General features: G+C 36.6%; 1 protein-coding gene across 6 annotated transcripts in view; it reads right to left on the reverse strand.

Annotated features, from left to right (window-relative positions):
• PPP1R13B (protein phosphatase 1 regulatory subunit 13B) overlaps nt 1-21,449 on the reverse strand; it is a 70,705-nt gene that overhangs the window by 11,592 nt on the left and 37,664 nt on the right. For 3 of the 6 annotated variants that reach the window (XM_068160222.1, XM_068160221.1, XM_068160226.1), the window contains 6 exons: nt 6,999-7,100; nt 5,905-6,079; nt 5,339-5,535; nt 3,465-3,629; nt 2,467-2,647; nt 647-802 (listed from right to left, as the gene is read on the reverse strand). In XM_068160222.1, the coding sequence (XP_068016323.1) occupies nt 647-802; nt 2,467-2,647; nt 3,465-3,629; nt 5,339-5,535; nt 5,905-6,079; nt 6,999-7,100 (976 nt within the window). The remainder of the gene's footprint in view (nt 1-646; nt 803-2,466; nt 2,648-3,464; nt 3,630-5,338; nt 5,536-5,904; nt 6,080-6,998; nt 7,101-21,449) is intronic. The other 3 variants (XM_068160223.1, XM_068160225.1, XM_068160224.1) reach the window with 3 other exon arrangements.

Consider the following 21,449-nt stretch of genomic DNA (forward strand, 5'->3'; position numbering starts at 1 on the left):
TTTCTCTGCCACCTGTGAACTAGCTAACATCTGGTGTATTTAAATTCCCGCCAGTCATGTCCATTTTGCATTTACATAAACAAGACAGGGAGACATGCAGACACAAAAGGTTTTGTGTGTTTTCCCCAGCAACCTAAAAATTTTTGTAGGTCTGGATCCAGTATACTTACTATAGCAACTGAAGTGCACAGCAAGTATAACATTTCAATAAAAGTTAGCAACATTCTTGCTACTGACTTGGATAGAGTGAGGTTTTAATCCCAACTCTGGGGCCATTTCCCACAAAGTAACTCAGGCTAAACCTGTGTGTAATAAATCTATTTAATCTGAGATACACTAAAATATGTTTTGGTGATTGCCATACATTTTCTAATAACAATTAGAAAATTTCAAGTTTTTTCAATGAAGGAAACTTATCCTTAGTACCCTACTCCAAGTACTCTAGGGATGAATTTGCTGGAAATCTGTTTCCTTCAAAGATGAAAAGCAACTTCTCAACAATTTTAAATTTTAACAGCATCTTCTGCATGCCAGACCACAACACAAGTTCTAAAGATGCTGTTTAATATGCATCTGTATGCAAGAGCTCAGATGACCATATTAAAAACTGAGTTCTTAGCTAGCCAGAGATCTTCTATGGACTCACAGTGCTGGGTGTCAAAGAGAGTAGGTGCCAGGCGGATGACATTGTGAACAGCAGACTGAAGAGAAGTGGGAGGTGACAGAATAGGATCCACTATTATGTCTAAATCAGAAACCTTCCAGGTGTCTGGAGATTTTTTCACACACCCACAGTCTGTTTCTACCGGACACATCAAGGCAGATCCAGTTACACAGAAAAAGAAAGAAAAAAAGTGGTGGAAAAATTATAACAATGACAATGAAGAAATCAGAACAGGAACACTCAGATAATGAGAAATAAAAGCATGACAGTTGAAAAAAAAAATTATAATTTTCTTTTCTTCCTGAGACCACATAAGCTTCTCCTCACATAAACAAATCTATCTCGCAGGTCTGTATTCAGGTACATTAGGAGTAATAAACACAGTGTCAATCCCCTAAGGTAGAACAACTATTTTTCTGAAATCAGAAAGTTCTCATTTAGAGATCTTGTAACCTGCAGTAGGTCTAGAAGTGGTTATGTATCTCTTCTGAGGTTGATATTTCCAAAACACTTACTTATTTTTGGTTGGGGAACTTAAAGGTTATGAGTTGTCCTTTCCCATATGTGGAAAAGGAACCCACATCTGAAAACAAAACTGTTGTAAATCTGTCACTTCACCCCACAATTAAGTCATTTCCTCCTTAATATTTTTCCCTAAAACCACAGTGATGGAGTTTGTATAAATTTTCAGTTAAACTAAAGGCATTGCTAAATCACTAATAACAATAGAAAACACTGAGATTTCTAAGTTCTGTTTGTATAGTTTTGCATCCTGTCCTGGTATTCTGAAGCGGGGCATTTGTCATTCTTTCCTGTAGACAGGTTGATGTCTTCCCTCTCTCTTCCTATTTGGAAGCATACTGCAAGCTTTGCTGGAAACATATGTGAATATTGCAGAAACTTTGGTCTAGTGGTCATTGCTTACCTCTGTTTCAGATCTCTCCTAGGAGACCATGTAAACCAAGTCCTCTGGTTAGACCTATGGCATTGTGCATTTTTATTTGCCTCATGCGTGTTTTTCTAGCTAACCATTTCTCTAGAATTCTGATTTTGCTAAGATGTGAGCAGAGAGGTGAGTTTTGCCATGATCAGAACTTAAGGCACAAATATCGTGAACTGCTTCCTTCAGTTTCCAATGTAAACTATTGTTATTAATAACAGTAATTATTAATTATGGGACACATGGGAGCCAAATTCAGACATCAGGTTCTGGGGAATACTCTAGAGGGGCAGCTCCTTCATTAATAAAGGGAGAGACTAGTAAACATCATCAATGCTAAGGTTATTCCATTTCAGAAATGCTTTGAGCACCACAAATTCTCACATCTCGGAGCAAAAAGCTTCCCATACATTTATTCTATTTTTCTATTTAGTCTCCTTCTGAGAGGCAACATTATTTTTCACTTATTCACTAGCTTTGTTTTAGTTGACAAAAAACAACGCATTGTACATAGCTGTTTTTTAATATAGTTTGTCAAAGTTGATGTCATTGTTATATACAAACACACAGCTTAACTGAAAAGCTACTAGAGACAGAATACAGAATCTGTGAAGGAGCACGTGTTCCTTTTAGTGGTGTACTAGCCAGCAAAATGCCAAAGAAACACACAGTCTCCTAAGAAAAACATAATGGAAAGAGGCAAAACCACCTCGTACTGAATGACTAATGTTCGATTCGTAGAACATTATCAAGGCATCTAAAACTTGTGTCTTCCACTATAGAGATTATGCTAACAGCGGGTTTCCTAAGTTACTGCTTTCCAAACCACGTGTATTAATAAACACCACACTTAAGTGCTTACCAGATTTTGATCTTCCGTGTGATGAGCTAGAAGCAATGGTGAGAGACTGTGGTTTAACTGGATCTACTGGCACAGCATAAGTGCCAGCACTCGGAACTTGAATGTAAGGTCCTACTGCTGCCACTCTTCCTGAAGCACTCAAGGATGACTGGGGTGACGAAGTTCCATTAATTCGATTCAGCTAAAAAAGTCAAATTGAAACGTGAACTTCCATTTAATCTAGGCATTTGTGCATGAACAGGCAATCTAGTTTTAATTATCTAGAGCCATGCACTGTAGCTAAGGTACCATAATAATTAATATTCCATGCCTCTACCAAAAAAAAAAACCCAAAACTGTAATCAATACCTCATAAATTAAATTTCTCAGCCACAGAACATCCATTTCTTGTAGAAACCTTTATCTGTGTAAGGTCTCTAGCACTGTGCCTTTCTTAAGCAAATGGACTAAAACAAATTTTTAAATGATCAATTATGTATGGGGTTTTTTCTTAATCAATACCTCCAGCTCAGAATATATATGGAAATCCAGAATTAGTCTCCCTAGTCCTTAAACAAATGATATACTGTGCAAGAGATTTCAAAGTTCCAGACAACTCTTAAGACCAACTTTATCAGACCATTTACATTTTTACTAGATCATTTATATTTATTTTTATCAATTTTCCATATTGGAAGATCAGTCTTTCATAAGTGCCAAACTTTTTATGCTTTCATGCTTTGAAACACAGCCCAGTGTCACATTTTCCTTCCTAGAAATAGCAACTACTACAGTTTTTAGTATCGTATGGTCTGTGCCACAAAAAAGGATACACATTCTGTCTAACTCTCTTTGCTATCTATGGAAAACCTTAAAATAGTTTTATGAAGGCCGCTACTTTTAAAATAGATGTACTTTAGATGTAATTGTATTACTCAGCTGGGAGAAAGTGAGATTCTATGTAGTTCTTATAGGTTCTTGATAAACTAAAGTGTGGCCCTTTTAACAGTTTATCTTACAGGAATGTTTTCTTTTTGACGTGCCTCAACTTTTTTCTTGTACAGTCGTTCACGCAGCTCATTGATTCGCTTGTCCATCATAGCCACCTCCATATTGCGTTTGTTTAAGAGCTCTTTCTGCTGCTGAAGCTTGGAGTTCTGCTCCTGGTTAAGCCTGTTACGAATCTGAAAAACAAACCAAACCACAACAAACTGTTCAGTCAGTTATTTCCTTCTGTCTGTTGTCAAGTGTTAAAAAACCCTAAGCAACTTGCATCAGCAACTTGTTCTGATGTCTCTAATGTTATGCTTCCACATGGCCTGTCAAATTAACATTTGTAACCATGAACAACTCTTAAAAGAAAACAGCAGAAGAATGTCCTAATAAACTAGTGGATACCTATTATACCAATTAAATACAAGCAGACTGCATCCTAAGTACAGTAAATGGGTTGAAGAATTAGGTGTAAAGAAATTTCAGAACTGAATGCCACTGTGAAAAATTAAGTCATAGAAAATGCTTGTTAAAAGTTATGTTTGACCAAGGCAGTTTGACTGTCATGAAAAGCCAGTGATATAAAACTTGTAACAGAAATTATGCTATCTATTCTGTTTCCAGTGCCACATGAAACTTCCTGATGTCTGGATGAGAGGTTAACTGAATTGGTAGTGCAGAGACTGAGCACAGATTTTCCTCTCTACATGGGGATTAAAATGAAACCTTCACAACTGGTCCTGTAGATTAGGGAATGGATTACCTTTATAGTTTAAATCAACCATGACAGATTTTATAATTATTTTTCTTGCTTTCCTGTGGGCATATTTTCATACCTGCAGTAACTCCTGACAGTACTGTCTCAGTGTTCCAATTTTCAGAGTAATGTTACATGCAGAAAAAAGCTTGAAGCAAACTTGTATCTTAATAGCTATGGAAGGGATTAGTATGAAGCACAAGAGAGAAATGTTACTCTTGAGTATCTTTACACTGCGAAATACTTGAGAGGCAGATACGCCTTGTAAAAATGGGGAAAGGGAAAAAAGCATTTATTCCAAATTAATGAAAACATGTGATGGATTATTTTGTACATTGTACATGCTTATATAAAGAAATGAAAGAGACTGATTTCGAAATTTAAATTAGTGTTGAAATATTGAATATATGTTATAGGTGTTCCCTTGATCACAACAAATACAACAGTAAATTAAATAAAAAACTTAAATTCTGACACATCAGCATGTAATTAAGTATTCCATAACTTTGAAGCATAAAAGCTGGACAAAATTTCAGTGTAAATCAGATATTTAATTACTCATGTGAGAACTACACTTCAGATGTAACAGTCTTCTTGGAGGAAGATATACGATAACGATAGAGGGAATACAGTTATGAATGTACTTCAGCTACAGTGCAAGATATAGTGCAGTGAACACAGTGCAGCTTAGACATCATAGCTATGCTTTCACAATTTTAAATGTACTTTTATTCATTGTCCAGTCACGTTTCCATGTTAAGACGGTATCTAAGTGAGTGTGCTGCATCCACTGCTGCAAAGTAGAAAAGTACTGGCATGATTTTTTTTTAATCTGTATTTTAAGAGAAATCAAAACAAATGCTGGATTATGATGATGTTCAGCATTTCAGTATTAGGAACTAAGGAATGCTTTTCAGAACTCTTGCAAGCTTTGTGTCATTATGTGCATGAGAAACAAAAATAGTTGCGAAGATAATTAAATTCTGTTTTAAGGAGGGTTATATGCTAACTACAACCTCACCCATTAACAGCATCCAATACATTAATTTTATGAGAAGTCACAGAACCAAATGTGCACTTGTAAAAGCAATACGACATCTTTTAATATCTGTAGCTATCATCCAAATAGCATCTGTTACTTACCTGTAGCTCTTGATACAACTTTTTTAATTCTACTGCTGCTGGTCCTGTCATTTGTCCATTGTAAGACTGAAACCCATTCAGTTTCCCTTTCCTTAAATCTTCCAGTTGCTGAGTAAGTTGATCCACTTTCAACACTGCAGCCTGTAGCTCCTGCTGCTTTTCTTGGAACATCGCACTTATATGCTCAATTTCAGTTGCTAAAATTAACAAGATCAGAATAAAAAACCACTAAGTAAAGCAGAAGTTGTTAGTATTTTAATTCTACCAGTATTGATAACTTCAAACATGCTGGTTTGAAATCCAGGATATGAATGCGCTAATAAAAATATTGATGTGCAGGGAATTTTCTAACAGAGAATAATTCTGATTTTATGCCTGACTATATTAAACAAACAAAAAGCTATGTCACATACAAATTTCATAGAAACACAACACTCTGTAAAATAAAAAAACACACATTATATCTCAAATCCTGGTTAAGTGCTACGCTAACTAACAACACAACATTACTTGCTAGTAATGCAGTGAATAGTAAATTAAATCAATTACTTAAAAATTCCACATACACAGATTGCCATTCATGATCTTGCTGTAGTCCACTTGTCCTCTCATGGCACGGATTTTTTTCAGCTTTGTCTCCTGGGTTTCAACACGTTCTTTAAGTTTTTGAAGCTTTTCACTCTCAGAAACAGACTGCTGCTGGCGACGTTCTTGCTGCTTCAGGTAACGCAAACGTTGTTCCTGACAAAATGAGGTTTTAGACAAGAGGTACCATTTAGTTAAATAACAAGTTAACCTAGAAAAGATCACTATGATCAATGGAGTTTTTTATTTCCAGGAAACAGAAAAAGTTGTTTCTAGTTAACATCTGTCTTCAAGCAAAGATTCAAGATTTTTTAGTCCAAGTAAATTTTCATATATGTGCAAGTACAACTGCAGTCTGAACACTCAAAACATCTGTGAAGCATCCTCTGGCATTTGTTTTCTGACATTAACACTTTTCCTGCTGTTGCAAAATAAATTTCCAACACTGTTATCCACCTTCCCAAAGAAGGCAAAATATGTCCAACAGACCATTTTAAGCAAGATGACCTACTGTACAATAGCATTCCATTTCTAAATAACAGTCCTTCTCCTGGGCACACAAGAAAAATGTTTCTCTTTCTGCGTGATTTCCATCAAGAAAGAACAACAGAACTGATAGGTGAACATGACAATAACAAAAACATTAAACCCACCCCCCCTCCAAAATTACATTTAAGATTCTTACATCTCAGACACTTCAGAAACATAATACCTTAAAATATATCCAAAGGGAGCATAGTCTGATCTCACACCATTATTGTGCTGGAATGAATGAACTACTAAAGATGAGCCTAGAATCAAGCCTGGTCTATCATAGGCCATGATGCAGGCCTCAAAAAAGAGACAAAACCTAGCAATACTTTTATAAAGACACATGACTTGGTTTGACATAGGTTGTTAGTGTTATTTACACTAAAATGTTGTACACTGTCTAGGTTAAGATTAACTTGGTAAAACAACGTATTTCTCAAGCTATTCCTTGAACTTAAGTAAAATGAACTAGTGTGTTTTTCCGTATCTATGCTTGTGTATGTTGAAGAGATTTTGTATGTTATGATCCATACATCATTATTACCTTAGCAACCAACATTTGCTGTTGATTTTCAATCTGCTGCTGTTGTCGGGCAGCCATATCTTGAAGTTCAGAAAGAGTGAGCTCAACACGTGGATTGCCAACCTGCAGAACACAAAATGTTACATTAATGTGTTTACATACATCAAGTGTTCTGACAATAGAAGCTAAATCTCTGTTCCTCAGAGAAAGGCTGAAGGCTCCCCCACAGTCTTCAGATGAAGAATAATGATGGACGCATGTGAAAGAGGAAGAAGCCTCAGAGCAGAAAGAAAGGACACAGACCATGCAGATATTAGGAACAGAAAAAGCAAAAAGTGGAAAAGCAGATGAAAGAGGAAAACTCTAAAAGCCAAAATAGACAAGAGAAAAAAGGCCTTCTACTACATTTTGCTCTGCTTTATGAAGATCTTCTATAGAACTGGCACACATAGAAACTCACATGCAAACAGGGATTTTAAACAGTAGGATTTTCAGTGTTCCTGCCTAAGCAGCTTTAACTGGTGGTTAGCATTATTTACCTAGCACAAGACAAGATGACGTAAGAATTCTTACATTAAACTGTCACTAAGCTCACACCCAAAGATGGTGTGAATAAGTTTCCTGGCTGATTGAAACTTCTAAGGTAAGAATCTGTGAAAAACAGTGTGTACAAAGTGAAGAAAGGTAAAATTGGTCCCCTTTGCATAAGTAAGTAGCAATTACTGTGTGAAGTTTGAGTGAAGAGGCAAGATATTAAACAGGGCTTTATCATTCCTTTTTGGATTTGAAAATTAACAAATCATTCACAGAATTAGAGAGGCAACTGCCGAAAATTATTTGGAATTTGTAGAATGCTGTGACAATGTGTGAGACCAAATAGTATGTGTGTTTTTTAAATTAATGCATTGTTTCAGTATATTCATTGTTCTATCAACAAATATAATTCAAATCTATACATTAATTTACTTCATTTCAACCACATTTCTTCCTATACAATCACAAGAAAGAGTGCAGTGTAACAAGACAAATTTCAGAAGTTGACATTTGCCAAATACCCGCTTGGCTACTCAGAAAACCAAAACCCTAGAATTGCACAATGTAACCACAATGTCAGAATTTGCACAGAGAGAAAATACCAGCGTTGGAAAATTAATGCTGGAAAGCTAGGAAGTTCAGAATGCCCCAACATCTCAGTGTAAAAGCTAGACTACTGCATTATAAAAATTCACTTCAGTATTTTCACCAAACTACATGACTACGCTATGGAAAAACCAAATTAACATGACATCACTTCCTATCAACAATATAGTCAATACTGCTGAAAAAGAAAAGATAATGTTTTTTATATATTGCTAGATAAAAACTCTGTTTCAAATTAATGTTTACAGAATGGAGTGAATTCTAAATGTTTCACAGATGTAAAAAAATAAAAGGACCCCCACCCCAAGCACCTCCCCAGCTCAATCAATCAAGCATCAGATTATGGATCTGATCAAACCCGATCCCAGAAGAAAGCTGATTCAGCTGCTCTGCTTTTCTGGGCCCACTCCACTACCTTCCAGTGCAGTCCTGTAGTGATTTTGTCTGACATGTCCACTTTGGATAGCTTGTTTCATATTCCTACATCAAATTTCTACTTAGTTAAGCATCAGTTCTCCAATCAATGCATAATACAAAACTGTTCTAAGTTTCAGTCAGGAAAGGAAAACAGTATTTGCTTTAAAATAAGTCATTGCTCCTTTTTTTATTTTTATTTTTTAAACTTCTTCCTACCTGAACTGCAGTAGTATTTCATGTTTCTGCATTCAGGTAAGATATGCACCTCAAGTTCAGTCACTGAAGTGAGCCAGATTCAAACACAAAATTCCTGCGTTTTGGACACCTAATATAGACATGTCAGACTAACATTTCTAGAGAAAGTTATTGTCCCTGTTTGAACATTTCCTACTGAATAAATGATGGAGCAAAATTATAATTCTTACTGGATAGTACAATGGAAACTCCTTTTAATAGTTGACAATAATGAAAACTATTTATAGCAGAGAATTAAAAAAAACCAACAACCCACAACAAAATACCCAATCCTAAATTATGTATTTATTTTCAGTTAGCTATATAGAATAATGGACCTAGAACAAAATCCACCCAAAACACTAATTTTCTATTTTAACACTTTGTTAGTAAACAAAATAACTAAACCAAACCAACCAAACAAAAAAACCCAAAACTTTTTTTTGGTAGTATGACTTATGACAGACAAAAGTCCTAAACAACATTCTTTAACACCAAGTAATTTACACACACTTGTGGCTACCAGGTAGTGAGTCAAAGAGAGACATTTTATTATTAATTACAGACTGAACAGCACTAACTGGGTACGAAAGCAATGAACCTTTTCCAAGTGCCATCCAAAACGCAAATTGTGCTCACTTGGGACAAGCAAACAATAGAAAAAACAGATGCTGTCCCCACAACATGGGCAGGCTCTGCTGACTTCCTTTGGCATGACCTTTTGGCAGACAAACCTAAACCTCTCTAGGTAATTCTTAATATGGACTTGAAAGCTTCCCTCTGGATCACTGATTTTAAAAGTGAAAAAGGAGTGTGTGTGAATTTGCATGATTTTTTCAATAGTCATACGCTCTTCCAAAAACACACAGCTTGCATTGGACTATGCAAAGTGTTTTCAATGCTTCCCTCCTTCGGTCATCAGTTTAAGTTTACAACATCGATAGCTCAATTCTCTATCCAGTACTAATTTCTAGTATGACCCTGTCCAAGAAATACTCCATTCTGCTAAGAAACCTTCTTAAAAATATCCAGATGCAAAAAGTGGTATCTGTATGGGAGTTGTGCATATTTCAAGGTAAAACAGCCATTTAAATAACTGAAAATTACAGATTTTTCTAAATGAAAAATGTAACCTGGAAGGCAAAATGACAAGAAGTAACTGGTTTGTAAAAAACACTGGAAACAACAACCCAGTTTGATCCGGAAATTCAGATTTTTTACTGCTTTAAATAAGCATATTTAAAAGTACATATCACAATGCCTGAAAAAAGTACTGCATTACTTTTTTATTATGTAAAATACAGGAGACTAATATGATTGATGCAAATATTAGCTTCTCCTTGAAGAAACTATTAACTGCTGTAAAATGTTCTATTTAGAAAGTGCAATGTCTAAAAACCTTTTATACACGGCAAAGCACAAAAACACAGGAAACTCTGATAATTAACCATTTAAATATAACGACTCTGAGAAATCTTTTAATGTTTACCTCTCTGAATACCAGCACGTGTCCTTTTCACTTAAAATAACTATGTTATATTTAGGAAAGAAAAGAGGAGGCAGTTGAGGAAACAAACTTTTAAACCTGTAACTTCACTCGCTGTTTGTTCTTTTTCATCCACATGGCAAAAGCAGTGAGTAGATCAAGCAGAACTCCTTTTCAACACCAAGTCAAATATTTTCAGATGGACTGTTGGTAATTTCAGGTCTCCAAAACAGCACAGCATAATTTTTCAAACAGCATGAAAAACGCTGAATCTTTCTCTTGTCATGATCTAGTTCAATCAATTTGTTCAGAGCATTTCATATGAGTTGAGTCTGCTTATAATAATCTGTATGCAAATGGCACCACTGAGAAAAGCCAGTCTCAGTCCTTCTTCAGAACCTCAGGTTATGCCAGGCAAAGAGAGTGCTGCATTTACACAGTTCTTTAATGAGGCTGTTGTTTTCTCAGACTCTTAAGTTTGTGCTGTTCATACTAGTTATTAACAATTTTACCCATGAAGTCACTCACCTCTAATAACAAACATGAGCCTATCACATTTAAGGTCCAGACCTCCTCCTCTCTCCTGCAGCAAGAGAAACCTGCCTCCTACAAAACTGAAAGAGGTACTAAAAAGCCACTACAAGTATCTACTCCTCCAGATTCCACAGATTCATTTGCTACATGGTGATACATCAAAGCAGACAGTTCTGCTGAACTGTAAATTTCTTTTCATTGATTCACAGGAGCATTTACACATAGATATGAACTGCTAAATGAAATGCTATAGAGCAAGCACTGCATTATTAGGCAACTAAGGAAGTATTACCTATGTCTCACACAGACAAGAATACTTTACACCTATATTCCCTATTTCTTAATATTGACAGGAATCTTTTTAAAAATGTAGTTATTTTGTTCAGCATGCACTTTAAAAGGTCGTGATGAGAGACGCAGTTCATAATGAACTGGAGTTTCAGCTTCTGACATTACTCCCATACTACAAGCTAATATTTTACCATTTGATGATTAGTATTTTTGAGACAGGTGAGATGAATGGTAGAGTAGTAATTAAATAGTTCGGGAACCAGTTTATAAGCTGCCTCAAAACAAGTCATAAGTTAGGCATTTAATTAAGAAAAGGAACCTCCTTTAATACTGAATTCTACACATTAGTCTTGTCGCTCTGAAAATTCCTTTACATGTTCCTCCTTCCTCTCTTTCTACTCTTGCACAATGGTGTTCTGTTTATCATCACAAACTCCTCAGTCCACATGCTTCTGAGCTGTTAGGAAAAGGCTTACTCATTGGCAACCCACAACAGTACATGAAAAATTGCACCTGAACTCAAAATATTTCTTTGACAAGCAAAGTGTATGCGAGGCAAGACGTGAAAGCAACAGGGGCATATTCCAGAGGTTTTTGCTTTTACTCCCATCAAAAAACTATCTTCTAAGAGAAATCTGATTATGTCAATACTGGAATAAAAAACCCATGGGACTGATCTTTTAAAATATATACATATTTTTAAAGATTGTAATTAGGATGTGGTCAGATTTTATGCATTTCTTTTCCTCCATGGCTCAGCCACAAAAATACTTATTTAGGATAATTTTCTAAGTTTGTAATAGAAAGTACAGAACAGAAAGTAACTTTGAAAATAATCATGAAATACATACCAAACCCACACCTGAGACTGTTATGATTTCAGAAATAAGAGTTTTCAAGGAAAACAACAACTAGAAGCTTTACAACTGGCAATCTCATCTTTAGGTTCAGAATATCTATCTTACAAGAAAAAAAGGCTGAGGGACTTGGGGCTTTTCAGCCTGGAGAAGAGAAAACTGAGGGAGGATTTTACCAGTGATTATAAATACTTAAAGGGTGGATGTCAGGAGGATGGGGCCAGTGTTTTTTCAGTGGTGCCCAGTGACAAGAGGTAACTTCCTGTGTTCAACAAACTTGAACACAGGAAGTTCCATCTAAACGTGAGGAGGAACTTCTTTACTTTGAGGTTGGAACACTGGGCTGCCCAGAGAGGTGGCGGGATCCCCAGAACCATTCACAGTCCACCTGGACGCAGTCCTGTACAACCTGCTCTAGGTTAACCTGCTCTGGCAGGGGTGTTAGACTAGATGATCTCCAGTCCAGAGATCCCTTCAAACCCCTATCATTCTGTGATACAGCAACACCTAGCTACTCAAATGGTCAGCACAAAGCATAAGGTAACCAATTAATTAGAAATGAACACCAGAACAGTACAAGAATTTACCACTCATTTCCTGCATGCTATCTCTTTGGATCTTTTTCTAGGTTTGCAAGAGTCACCATCATCAACTTACCCTATCTATTTCTTCCTTCTTGTTAAGATAGGTGTTCACACCCATCTCCCACACTATTCTTGAGTTCCCTTCCCAACACCCAGCACTAGAAAGTGTAGGGTTCAAGTGCATCAAGCTTCCTGAAACTGGCCAAGCTCCACCTTCTCCTATGTGAGTTCCTGTACAATGAATCATGGCCAATGAACTCTTTGCCACATGTTTTCTAGTATTTTTCCTATCATTCACATCCATCAATCACCTCTATCCTTACTTCCTCATTTACTACTTTCAGTACTTCAGTACACCCTTCTCTTGTTACAGTCAGAGATGATTCTGAGGTTAAACCACCAATCGCGCAGGTCCAATATAACCTAGATAAAAAATAACCAAGCACCTTCAGAGGAGTGAGAAAATCTGTGTCTTAGTTTCTGCCTTGTAGCAAAGAATGGCCGGTTCTGACATTGGCCATCCAAAAGGCTACTCAAAGTTTTTCTGTTTGTATCCCACTACTTTCAACCTCCCATTAATTTACTGACAATCCAGTATAAAGCAACTACTGAACACAACGCAGCACATACCCAACCTGCAACCCAGCCACACCATTCTTTACATAGGCTACTACTCTAAAATTGTGGCACACATAAGGAACAATTTGGCAAAATGGCCTTTTTAGTTAAAAATAAACCAAACAAAAAAATCCCCTAACCAACAAAAACCCAACCAAACCAACCAAAACAAAGAAAAACAGTCCTTGTCTGAAGTTCTCCACACCACTCTCCTGAAAAAAATATTTGTGATGGTAAAGGTAATGATATCCTCAACCACAATAAATGTGAAAAAAAAATCTACTCTTTATCAAAGCTGGGAAAACACTAGCATATCAAAAGCTACAGATACTGGGGGTAGGGGAACACCCCCCACCCCCCACCCCCCATAAAAACAAAACTCCAATCTTCTGAAAAATACACAGATTGAGGACAAACTGAGTACTGAATTAGAAGCAGAAAAGTGCAAGAGAGAAATCCACAATTTAAAGAACTCACTCCTCCATGGGTGAGTCAACTAATGAAGCACACAATTTTGCCATGGGAAAAATAAAACACCGTCTTCACTATCCTAACAGGGGCCAGAAAGGTACTGCAAGCTGCACCTCACAAGGCTTAAGATGCCTACACAGACATGCAAAGTAAATACTCCAGTTTTACTGCATATAAAGCCTTCGTTTTCCACAATAACAGTAATTTTAAGTTGCTGTTCCTTCCTAGAGCCAATGAGGGAACACAAAACTTGCCTCCACATAAGGATTTTATTGTTGTAGAACTGTTATACTCCATGAATCTATGTAACTACATGACAAAATCAGAACTGACATGTCCGGGAATAGGTATACAAGCATGTGGACCAAAGGAGTAAAGGGTATTACATACAGAGTATCTTCCCATAATGAAGAAGGTACACCAGACTGCTTCCCAGCCACTGAACTCCAGACCAGAGTCAGGGCTCTGACATAGAGCTTCACCTTAGTGGGCAACCTCTGCAGTTTCCTCTGTGCCACATTTGCAGCCAAGGAAGAGCTACATGTCCAGCTGCGAAACTATTAAATTGTGATGGCCGGAAAGAAAGGAATGTCTTGCTTTGCTCACTTAGTCCAGCACAAGATTTCCAAATTCTCCCATGCTACTTGAACACAAGCAGCAGAAGCCCATCAGATGTCTAACTTTTCTCCCTTAAGCCTCATTCAAAGTAACATAATTTAGGAGATGCTTTAACTAGCCCAGTTGGTGACACAGCTTTAAAGGCCCCTGATGAGAACAGTCAGCCACACTTTAGGTACTTGTCCTCAGCAGAACAGCAGTGATGAGGAAAACAAAGATACAGGAGATTATTATACCAGATCCATATTAAACAGGTTTTATTTGAAGTGTATGTAGACTCCTTGTGCTGAGGACTGTGAGAGAACACAGGACATAACACCTGGTGAAGATTGCTGATTCTGACCTCCTTACATTTCTGAAATATATCAACAATCAAATATATCATCAAATTTAAAAATTTTAATAGATTTTGGACCACATTTTCCATAAAACCTCATCCTAGTGCCAAGCACAACAAAGACAACTTGAAAATACCATGTGAAAACACATACAACACTGCAAAAAAAGACAAAAGAAAATAACTGGGTTTATTTAAACTAAAATAGAGTCTTTGCTGTTCTTGACATGGATGACATTATTTCCAGTTTAATGGCTTTATCCCACAGCTCTGCCTTGCATTTTTTAATTGGGTCAGAAATATGCCGATAGCAGAAATCCATTTTAAAGAATCCAATGACAATAGTATGTTCCCTTTTTAGCTTAATGGAAATGAACAAGATAATTAAACCCAGAAAAGGCACCCAGAATACTAGGAATTAAAGGAAAATACACCTAGCATGTGCTGTCTCCTGGTAATCAAATAATCATGAAATTAACATTACAAATGCAATCTGGTAACTTTATTTGGACATTTATAATAAGATTCTTATTTTGTTTGTGGAAATACATTAAAATTTCTTAGAATAAACACATGTCAGTTGTACCACAATTTGCTGAAAAATTACACATTATATCTATTTGATAAAATATTAAGGTCTCTCATAAACAACACTACTTTGTTAGCAATTCCTCCAACTTGCTGATGGTAATAAATCGCTCTTGATAATAAACCATTTAAAGTTTATTCAGTGTTAAGCCACAGACTCTAGATTTCCTGGTTTCCCACATTGCTTTCTTAGAAATTCACAAGTGAGGCTGTCCTTTATTTTGCACAGAACAGCAAAGAAAAGGCAGAACTTCAGAAAAATCAAACTATGTTAAAGTAGATTGTCAAAATTAGAAATAGATTTAAGAATACACTGAGTACCTGCTACATATGGAATAAGCTGCTTATAAAATCACTTCTGAAATATAGGAAAGTAATATCTGGAACTCATTTAAGATACTACTGTCTCTCTTGTCCTTTCAGACACAAACAGCTAGAGGAATCTTAAGCATGGCATTATCGACTTTAGTAAAACTAACAAATTTTGAGAAGTAATTAATTACCTGACTGTTCCTTCCCCACATAATTGTAAGAGAGCACATCTTTATTTGGCAGCATTGCCTATTGGCTGTAAACATTGGTGTTGCTTCAACATGTTTCAACTCCATGTTTATGTTACTTTCTGTCTACGCTAATTGTTTAACTGTTTGCTGCAAGCAAGCCAAATCACTAACTGGTACTATCTTAGGAGCTCTTGCACCGCGTTTTGACTCAGTGTACTCAATAGAAGGTAGGATATTTTTTAATCTTATTCCATATGAAATAAAGGTTTCCCCAAATTCTTTATCAATATGAAAAGCTTTGTCTCTGCATTCATCAGCAATCAGCTAACGGAAAAGGCTAGTGGATTTTGCCAGAAGTAAAAGACCTAATCACGGCAAGATCAAGCCAGCTGTCAACTACAATCAGCTTGATTCATTGCACTTTTCATATTCAATGGAAAATGTTGAGCAATACATAATTCTTTCACAGTTATCAAGTTAAACTTAAAATGTAAGAACACAGACAATTTATCTTAAAAAGCACATGAATTATTAGTACCATTTGTTTTTTTGTAATATTACCAACTCAGTGTGAAAACTGAATATCAAAAAGATCAGGAAAATAATTATTTTTTGTATTTAATTTTACTATTTGAAGTGACAGAAAAACAGTACCACCTGAAATTCAACAGAGATTTTCTTTATTAACAGAGACTAAGATAAAAGGCAAACTGTACAGTCAGACTAGATATCACAATCTTATGCAAATAACCTTTCCAGTGTTTGCTATATGCTTTTTCATACATCCTTCAGCTTCTTCTAAAACACTGCATACAACAAGATGAACACATGAGCCAGCAATAAAGCTAAAGCATGTGTACTATAGAATAATCGAGGAAGCAGCAAGTCAAAGGCTGCAACACGCCAAAAAAAAAAACCACCCCACACCTAAGGATTTTTAAATATTAAAGATTAAAGAAAATAGTAAACCCCAGTAACAATTTCTTATGCTGCTATAAATTATGACATTGTGGAAGATAAAAAAACCCACAAACCCGAAAGGTAAAAAGCTGTAATTTACCTTGTCAAACTCACAAATGACATGCAAGTTCACCCCTCTCTTTGTTGCTTCAAGAAACTAATTCAAGCACAATTCAGTGCACTTGCACAAGAGATCCAGTCAAATGTGTCTCCATAAGGACACTGAGGAACACGTTGTCCAAATACAGTATAGTGAATATTCCAGCGACACATGGAACAGGGTTATTTTTAGCAAGCAAGAAAAGGTATGAGCTGTAGAGTAAGATCATCCAGAAGGAATATGAGAAGAAAAACAAGTTCAACTCCCTTGCTCCTACATTAGCCAGAGGGACTTTCATTTTCTCCACTTTGATCTGAGGAAGGCTGGAGGGGGAACAAACCTAACAACAATTGGATCTGGAGGCAGCTGCACTGACAATAGAGAAATGGAAAGGTTCACTTGCCTGGGAAAAACATGCAGGTGGAAAATAGGTATGCTAGGTGTCCAAAGGCTACATGGACTGGAAACTAAATGAACAAGTCAGTGAAGGTGGAAAGGTGTGTCAGAGAAAGGAGGCCACGGCAGCACTGCCCAAGAAAAAACACAGAGTGTGTGGAAGAGAGGAAACACTAATCTGCAGATGACAGAGCTACAGAAAAGAGAGAATTCTAAAGGTAGCCTAAAAAGGAGCAGTTGGCCTTGCAAGTACTAGAAGGGTCTCCTGCCCAGAACTGAAAAGGTCTTAAAGGGACAGTCCAACTATCAAGCTTTCACAATTAAGCTCTTAGAACTCTGCACTGACACACTGAATTTTTAGACTCTTGTCTCCTGTAAGGAACGACAAAAAGAAAGGCAAGGCCAAGTCCCATCTTCCTTACAATAACTTAGTATTAAAATACTTGGCTTAACTAAAAACAATATTAATGCAAAGCAAACAACTGTGATGAAAGACGTTGGAAGTTTACAGTGCCAGTGCAAGGACTGCAAAAGCACAGCAGTACTTCATGAAAAATAACAAATTAACTTTTAAAGAAACATTTACTTTATGAGCTAATGTGTATAACATCATGTGTCAACTGAAGTACTTTATTCTAAACTATTCCACCTTTACATAAGGGCCAAGCAACTCAGGATCTCTATGTGCAGTGTCAATTCTCCAAATACTTCATTTATTTATAAATTTAGGGAAAAGGGTGAATTGTATTGCTCAATATTCACCATACAAATACAGGAAAATTAGTACCATAGTTAGAGGTTAAACAAACAAACGGACAGGACTTTGCATCCTCCCCCTTCCATGGACATCTCCAACTAAGTATTGCTGTAAAACTCCAAAGCCATGCTTGAGGAAAAGCAAAGTCAGACCTGTAGAGATGTTCACATTACTCTAAAGGTGTAGACTAAGTAAATGGTGGAGTGCAGGTATTTCCTCTTCTGCAGAACAGGAGCCACCTGTTGGCTGTTACAGACCAGAAAACCACATTGTTCCTTGTAGCTTGCTCATGAGAGGAGAAAAACTACAAAGCCTGTGCACTACAAGTGAGCGTGTCTAAGTGGCTGTATACTGCAAGTTTCTCTCATATCCATAGACACCTAGATGGATATTTGATATCCAGAGTTATATGGATCGAAAACTATGTAAATACATGAGATGGTATGGAGGAAAACGCTTCTTTTGCAGTTTTTTCAAGTGGGTTCCAGAGTGTCTCCTGTTTCAAATTAGTTGAACAATCTTTAGACTCCTCAAAAAAATATGAGGTCAGATATTAAGACATTGTTTTCCTGTCATGTTTAATTATGAAAGCACTAGTTTATGACTAAACTATCACAGAATAAGCATGGTGAAACTTATCAAATTGTTGTCATAAACAATATCTTTGTAACTTTGTCCATTTTGGATTGAAGTATATTTGAGATTCAACAGCACATGTCAAAATACTGCTTATAACATTGAAAATTCAAGAATGATGTGATTCTGCAAAGAGGCCTAGGAGTGAGGTACTAGGTCAAAACCATCTGAATTCCCTATTCCATGAGATTACATAGTTAGTTATTAGTCTTGTGTATATGTTACCGTACATAACTACCTTTGACTGAGGTGTGAAGAGACTGGGATTTCTAGTCCAGCAAGAATTCAAAAGCTATTTGTATGCATTAAATTTAGCTTTAGACTGTAATTTTTTTTAACTTCCTAATTTAATTTTTTTCCCTTGAGTGCTTTAGTTGGATTAGTTTTTCTGGTTTTTTTGAAGAGGAAGACACTGCCAGCTGTCTGGAAAATGCTTCAGACAGACTTAATGAAGAAATGTATCAGTCTGAAGAGAATCCAAACTCTACTAAACTGACCCAAGGCTTGAACTAGAAATCTAACAGTGGGGAAGGCTGCTTATAAGGGCAGCAAGGTTCCCCTCTCTGACAGGTAAAAACAGTTTCAGGAATGTATGTCTTAGACAAGGGAACACCCTTGACTATAAGTGACAGCTATAACAATTTTCTCTCCTTAACAAAAGCAGCCAGGAATGTTGCAGCCAAAAAAATTAGGAAAACTTGGATCTGATGCAGCCACCAGGTTTTTTACATGGTCAAAGTGTTGCAGGATGCCTACAAGAAAAGGTCTTCAGAAAAAACTGACACCTTTTCTCTGAAAACTGTTAGACTTTCTTGTGCCGACATTTCTTTTTATAATCTTTTAATGGAATTATTTGCCTAGACTTTGCTGTGAGACTCCTAGAAGAATCTAGATTTCCAAGACTTAACATAGTTATGTGTTCATTTTAAACAGATTTGATTAAACCATGTCTTACTTGAACGACTGCCTTATCAAAGTGCACTGTTAAATGCTGCAAACAGAATGTACTTAATAATTACAAGCTTATATTGAATTTGCAGCTCAGGTTTGAACAACTTCTATTCCAGACTATGCTCTTATCCTTCAACACTTCAAATAGGAAACTTCAAGCAAGTGCATATAATGTATTTCTCATCTCTTGAGGTTACAATGTCTGTTGAAGGCCTGTTCGCCTTTTTCCTCACAGTTAGATTTTGTTCTATCTTTGCTGAAAGCCAGTATCTATAGGTATTTTGCCTGTGCAAATATACTTGCAGCCAACCCTCCCCCCCCCCCCCAGCCACTTTTTAAACTTCTTTATCAGTTGCTTTTTAGAATATATTTTAAAACACTTAATTGAAAAAAGTGTATTTGAACTTCAATGCATTTTGATCTGGCTGCACTTGTACGGATCACACAGTCAAAACTAATGAATGACATGCAATTCTACTCAAGGATTTTGGCATCACATGCAAATCTATCTAAACTCTAAGCCTACAATTCAACAAGCCATACTACTGGAATTCAAATGCACTGTAGCTTTACTGCTGTCATGATGAAATGGAATAAACAGACTGACTGCATCAGACAGCTGGCTGCTCTCTGTCAGCAACCATCCCCTTCTCCTAGGTCAGTAGTTAAGAACTCCTTTGTGTGTACATACATGTAGAAGCTTACCACTACCTGTTAATGAAATTTCCCTGAGCAATTCCCCCAGCATGAAAGCCAAACAGCCTCCTGATGCTAGAACAGTTGGACTTCCCATTGTAATATTTTTGCAAAAAGCCTCATTTAATCTACTTTAATAATTAGAAATAATAAAGCTCATTTTTTGTCAACTAATCAGCACAAAACTCTGATTCCCAGCTTTACCTATTAGTTGCAGCTTCAATACTAAGAAATTTTACAGGAGTGTGATTCTCCCCTTTGGGATGATGGTGATGTTTTCTTTCTCTATGCAAGTTTCTTTTTCGCTGCAGCTACCACAGATTTCACAGTAAGTGATAAAATTGGTTTCCCCTTCATATTTCTTGGCAAAAGCTCCACTTAAGAAGCTTTTGCCGAGGGGAAAAAAAAAATCAAGGAAAAAATCTTATTAGTCTCTCTAAATTGGGGAGCAATTTTAATATTAGAAACAGCAAAAATAAGTTAATGTCAGAATCATACAGAAGATCACAACCTGACATTTTATTCAAACAAACTACTGAGTAGAAAAATAATTTAAATCAAGCAATTATAGCAAACAAGTATTGTCTTAATATACAGACTGTTTTCATTACACTCATCTGCTTCTGTTCAATCCAATCCACTTTACTTCCACCATGCTCCTGTACCCCACTTCTTTTTTCCTCTTCAGCTGCACCTGCTTTCTTGATTTCTCATTCCCAAGAAATGTCTCAGTTATCTGATTACCTTTTCGTCTATGTAACCGTCACAATCTGGCCATTTCTCTTTCTGGGACTTCCTGTAAGTACACGTCTGATCTACCTTTCCTATTGATGACTGGTAGCTGCAACACAACGGGTAGCTCTCCAGTCCCTCTTCTGTCTACCACTGACCCCCTGTGGTTACAACTGTATTTGTTCTGTCTCTGTTTTCAGACCATTGTTGCTTCTATGGAATGAAGTAAAGATTATGCTAGGACGTCTGGAAGAAAGTAAGACCCAGGCACTGTATGACCATTGTTTCATGGCCATTGATCACAGAATCAAAGAACAAATAATGTAGGCACAAATGGTTTCTGGAAGTCACCCGGTTCAATAAGCCCTGCTCAGAGCAGTTCAGACTGCTTAGGACTTTATTCAGCCAGACAGAAATTCCACACGCTCCAGACAGTCTGTTCCACTGTTGGCTACTCTCATTAACAAAAGATTTTCACCAACATTTAATTAGAATTTCACTTGTTACAACTTATGTCCAAAGCCAAATGTCTCAGATACACATGCAAGAGAAAGGAACAGGAGGAA

This window comes from Melanerpes formicivorus, unplaced genomic scaffold (genome assembly GCF_026170545.1).
Source record: "Melanerpes formicivorus ecotype bairdi unplaced genomic scaffold, bMelFor1.0.p_v2 SCAF_48, whole genome shotgun sequence".
Lineage (NCBI taxonomy): Eukaryota > Metazoa > Chordata > Aves > Piciformes > Picidae > Melanerpes > Melanerpes formicivorus.